At 37.5% G+C, this 2,579-nt stretch overlaps 1 protein-coding gene across 1 annotated transcript; it reads left to right on the top strand.

Annotated features, from left to right (window-relative positions):
* The first annotated feature begins 1,140 nt into the window (after positions 1 to 1,140).
* On the top strand, positions 1,141 to 2,478 carry TCEANC (transcription elongation factor A N-terminal and central domain containing). Its single transcript, XM_010176640.1, has one exon. The coding sequence runs from the start codon at positions 1,159 to 1,161 to the stop codon at positions 2,239 to 2,241; it is 1,083 nt and encodes a 360-aa protein (XP_010174942.1). The 5' UTR covers positions 1,141 to 1,158; the 3' UTR covers positions 2,242 to 2,478.
* Positions 2,479 to 2,579: the final 101 nt, after the last annotated feature.

Here is a 2,579-nt window from a genome sequence, read left to right as displayed (position 1 = left end):
CATCCTCATGACATTCGCCCTTTGCATATTTGACGTAACTCAGTTTTTCTGAGGAGGGTTATTTTGCGTGTGCATTCTGGAAAGATGGCAGCAACAATCTCTCTGGGTTTGGGGTCTTTCAGAAAACCTTCATGTTATTACAACTCCAGATTAAATTAGTGCAACGTTTACTTAAAAATCTGCCTTTGGAGATTATTGGGAAGCTAGTACAGAATGTATCCAGCAGTGTGAGGGTATTAGGTTATTCAAATAGCTGTTACAGCAGAAAGTCCCAGACGTGGTTTTTAATAGACTTTTAATTTTTAATAGCCTTCAAATTTGTGTGATAGAAAACCAAACTGATTCTCTGAAAATAGTATTTTATTAGATTCCACTTGCTGACACTAATGCTGTAAAAACCCTACTAATGTTTTTATTGTTTCTGTGTATGTATGAGGAGGTGCCTCATACATACGTAGCCTTATTTTTGCTTTTTTTCCCTTTTCCCTTTTTTTCCTTTTTTTCATGAGAGAGTGTCATTTGATAATAGTGTCTAGATTTTTAAACACTGACAGGTGTTTATCTGGTGCTTTTGCTGAAAAATGCTGAATTTCAGAACTGATTGTTCCTTGGTAGTCTGGTGGTACTAGATTCCACTAATGCACAAAATGCTGCCAAGTCTACATGTGATCTCAGACAGCAGAATGGTTGTGTAGTTATCACCGCAGCTGAGAGTCTCCCTGTGAACTTCTGTTGTGGTGTACGTGCATACAACAGATAGGACTACATTTTTATTATGCTTGCAGTGTCTTTGTTAGTGTATTTTTTTGGCAAAACATTGTGCTTTTCTTTAAAAGTTAGTGTCTTGCCCTACTTTTAAATTGTTAACCCTACCACAGCTGAAGTCCCTGGGCTCTTCTTTCCACCGGTATTTTCCTTACATGAGTTAGACTGTCCTGCCCACTTGCACTTTCCCAGGAACCCAGGCTCTTCTGTGTTTTACATTTGCTCCACTAACTCCACTATATACCATTTCAAGAAAAAGTTGGCAAAACCAGTGATATATATAAATAAAGTAGTGTAAAATAGCGATTAAACCTTGAGAGAATATAGAAAAAATGCATTAATGTCATAACTGTAGTAACTATGATAAACATTTTTTGGCTTTCAGGTTTAAAAATGTCTGACCAGAAAAATATTGTACACAGAGCCCATTGTATTGAAAAGCTACTTTCTAAGAACAATTTCCAAGATGTTGAAGAACATCTTAAAGAGCTTGAAGATGTTGATATGACTATAGAATATCTTCAGGGTACTGAAGTTGCCAAGGCTGTATACCGAGTACTCAAGAGCTGCCCTTCAGTAGGGTTGAAAAAGAAAGCAAAACAGTTATTATCAAGGTGGAAAGCACTTTACAAGAATAACTGTGCTCAGTCAATGCAAGTTAAAAAGTCAGTTTCTGGGTATGTAAAAGAGGAAATTGAACATCTCAATGTGGTTCCTAAAGAGCAGTCGCTGTCTGAAGGACCATGTCAGCACGGGGCATTAGGTGCTACTAGTTCTGAAGTTTTGATCCCATCACAAGCTGTTAAAAATGTGTTGCATACCGATGCAGAAGGCAGCGTGAATCAGCTTGCTTCACCTGAGGAGCGACTCACTGATAATGAAGATGCGAAACCTCTTGCTAACGAAGCAAGTCTGCAGCAGGATCCAGTGAGAGTTCTGAGGTGTAAATGTACGGACCTTCTTTATAAAGCTTTGGCTGGTTCTGACAAAGACAAAGAAGAAACTGATAAATGGCTAGAGCTATCTAAAGAAATTGAAGAACATATTTTTGCTCTTCATGCTAAAAATGACAAAAAGTATAAAAATTGCATCAGAAGCAAAATCTCTAACCTGAAGAACCCTAAAAGTTGCCACTTAAAACATAACCTTTTTTCAGGGACTTTGAGTCCAAAGGCTTTTGCTGAGATGACAGTGATGGAAATGGCCAGCAATGAACTGAAAGAGCTCAGGGCTCTGTACACAAAATCATCTGTTCAGGAGCATCAGCTTCCACAAGTTATTAATGGCACACAGACAAACAAAATAAAGTGTAGGCGCTGTGAAAAATTTGACTGCACTGTCACTATGATCGCCAGAGGAACTCTCTTTCTTCCAGGCTGGGTGCGAAACACAAATCCAGATGAACAGATGTTGACTTATGTTATTTGTAATGAATGTGGAGAACAATGGTACCACAGCAGATGGATTTGTTTGTAATGCTACCCCTCTTTAATAAGGGGCTTAGAAACATAGATATGAGAAGGTATCTCTGCTGAAACTGTGCAATTTAAAATTTTTAATTGATATTATGTAGATGCTGTCACTAAAAAGTGCAAAATCAGTTTTTAAAAATTGCTGAGTTATTTTTGAAGATGACTTGAATAAATCTATGTGGTTTTAAGAAATGTCAGTATGTAAAGAAGTAAAAGTAAGAAGAGGAAAAATGGTAACACTGTATCAGAGAGAGGAACTGGTAAAGACACTAAAAATGTTCCGAGTGCTGTAGTTTTCTTCCCACAGGTACCCAGTATTTGGAATTGTCATTATCTTCAGCA

Source organism: Antrostomus carolinensis, unplaced genomic scaffold, assembly GCF_000700745.2.
Source record: "Antrostomus carolinensis isolate BGI_N321 unplaced genomic scaffold, ASM70074v2 C13553378, whole genome shotgun sequence".
Lineage (NCBI taxonomy): Eukaryota > Metazoa > Chordata > Aves > Caprimulgiformes > Caprimulgidae > Antrostomus > Antrostomus carolinensis.
The sequence above is the reverse complement of the archived record's forward strand: the minus strand, read 5'-3'. Positions and strand labels throughout refer to the sequence as shown.

What these genes read in the sequence shown, in the direction of transcription:
- TCEANC (XM_010176640.1), top strand. Translation starts at nt 1,159, where the DNA reads ATGTCTGACCAGAAAAATATTGTACACAGAGCCCATTGTATTGAAAAG.